Here is a 2500-nt window from a genome sequence, read left to right on the forward strand (position 1 = left end):
TAGTTACTTCTTATCAGCTTATCTCTAATTGGGACAGCCAGTCACTTGCTCTTCCTTATTCAGTCTTTTAAGATAAACAAATGGCTAGTAATTGTACTATTCATTAATTCGTAAATCATTCATTATTATTATTATTGTTTTTTTTTTCCTTTGATTTAGTTCTCTCTCCGATCAGTCATATATCTTGTATGTTTTTTTATGTCTCTCTCTGTCCGTCTGTCCATCCTTGTCATTGTTTTTTGTTTTTGTTTTTTATGTATTATGTTTTATCAATTTTAGTTTATCTGTCCATCTGTCCTTCCCTTTAGCCTGCAAACAGCTGATCCTCTTTCCAGTAAAGACTCTGTCAGCCGTCTAGCTATCAATTAGTCAATCCTCCTATCCATTTCAAATCTGTCCATCCAGCTTTCTGTTTATCCATCCATGTAACGATCCACCTTGTCATCCATCCATATATCCATCCACCCATCCATCCATCCATCCATAAATCCGCCCATCCATCCATAAATTCATCCACCCGCCCATCCACCCACTCACCCATCCATCCATCCATCCATCCATCCATCCATCCATCCATCCATCCATCCATCCATCCATCCATCCATCCATCCATCCACCCACCTACCCACCAATAAATTCATCCACTTATCCACCCACCCATAAATTCATCCATCCATCCATAAATTGATCCACCCATCCATCCATCCATCCACCCACCCATAAATTCATCCACCTATCCAAACACCCACCCACCCGTAAATTCATCCACCCATCCATCCATCCATAAATTGATCCACCCATCCACCCATCCATTCATCCATCCATAAATTGATCCACCCACCCGCCTCGCCAGCCAGTCCACCGTGCACTTATCCACCCAATCGACCATCCACTTTTCTAGTCGGTTACCGCGGCTTGCTAACCAAATAAGCTTGATGCAATAACGCCAATTTAAATGCTTACTTTTTATTCGTTTTTATCTTTTTTTTTTTTTTTTTTTTTTTTTGTTTTCTCTCTCTCTCTCTTTTAATTCATTTCGTATTATTTTTTAATTTTATTTTCATTTTTTTATGGCCTTTTTTGTGGATGTTAGTTGTTTGTTTTTATTTATATTTTTTTCTTATTACGCTTACCTTTTATTCATTTCCTTCGCTTTCTTCATATTTTTTCTTTCATCTTCGTTTTCTTTTTGTTTCTTTGTCCGTCTTTTGTCTTTTGTTGCTTTTCTTATTTCCTTTTTTATCACCTCACTTTCTATCTTTCTTCAGGATCGGTTTCTGTCTGTCTTTCTCTCTTTCTTCGTCTCCTTCGCTCTGTTGCTTCCCTGCACTTTATTTTCTTTCTTTCCTTCCATCCTTCCTTCGTTTTTTTTCTTGTTTCTTCATCCTCATCGTTTTTTTTCTTTATTTATTTTTTTATTTTTTCTTCATCCGCTTAGTTTTTTATTTTATTTCCTTCTTCCTCTCTTTATCCCCTTCGCTTCTCCTTTTCTGTCTACACATTCCCTTCACTTTCGTCTTCTTCTTTTTTTTTCCTTATTTATGCTTTCCCCCCCATGACTCACCCCCCCTTTCTCACCCTCCTTACTCACCTCCTTACCCACCCTCCTTACCCACCCCCTTACCCTCATGACTCACCCCCCTTACCCCTATTACTCACCCCCCCTTACCCACCCACTTACCCTCATGACTCACCCCCCATACCCATCCACTTACTCACCCCTCTTACCCATCCACCTACTCGCCCCCTTACCCACTTACCCACCCCTCTTACCCATCCACCTACTCGCCCCCTTACCCACTTACCCACCCCCCTTACCCATCCACTTACTCGCCCCCCTTACCCATCCTCCTTACCTACCCCCCTTACCCATCCACTTACTCACCCCCTTGCCCATCCACTTACTCACCCCTCTTACCCATCCACTTACTCGCCCCCCTTACCCATCCTCCTTACCTACCCCCCTTACCCATCCACTTACTCACCCCCTTGCCCATCCACTTACTCACCCCTCTTACCCATCCACCTACTCGCCCCCTTACCCACTTACCCACCCCCCTTACCCATCCACTTACTCGCCCCCCTTACCCATCCTCCTTACCTACCCCCCTTACCCATCCACTTACTCACCCCCCTTACCCATCCTCCTTACCTACCCCACTTACCCATCCACTTACTCACCCCTCTTACCCATCCACTCCCTCGCCCCCTTACTCAGTGCCCCCTCATGCCCGCAGGTCGCACAGCAGCAGGGCGTCCCTCAGCCGGGGATGCAGCAGGTGATGCAGCAGGCGCCGCAGACAGCCCACTCGCCGCACGGGGTCACGACCTCTATGCCCCCGCAGTCACAACAGGTCAGTTGCCTTCTTGCGTTCTCGCGCTCGCTCGCTCGCTCTTTCTTTCTTTCTTTCTTTTTTTCTTTCTTGCTCTATTTTTTCTTTTTCTTTCTTTCTTTCTCTTTCTTTCTTTTTCTTTCTTTCTTTTTCTCTTTCTTTTTCTT

The 2500-nt window shown here is 44.3% G+C and overlaps 1 protein-coding gene across 1 annotated transcript in view; it reads left to right on the plus strand.

Annotated features, from left to right (window-relative positions):
- The first annotated feature begins 2212 nt into the window (after positions 1 to 2212).
- LOC125035055 (polyhomeotic-like protein 2) overlaps positions 2213 to 2500 on the plus strand; it is a 28826-nt gene continuing 28538 nt past the window's right edge. Inside the window, exon 1 of the mRNA XM_047627157.1 lies at positions 2213 to 2354. Coding sequence (XP_047483113.1) covers positions 2271 to 2354 — 84 coding nt within the window. The 5' untranslated portion in view covers positions 2213 to 2270. The remainder of the gene's footprint in view (positions 2355 to 2500) is intronic.

Source organism: Penaeus chinensis, chromosome 19 (assembly GCF_019202785.1).
Source record: "Penaeus chinensis breed Huanghai No. 1 chromosome 19, ASM1920278v2, whole genome shotgun sequence".
Classification (NCBI taxonomy): domain Eukaryota; kingdom Metazoa; phylum Arthropoda; class Malacostraca; order Decapoda; family Penaeidae; genus Penaeus; species Penaeus chinensis.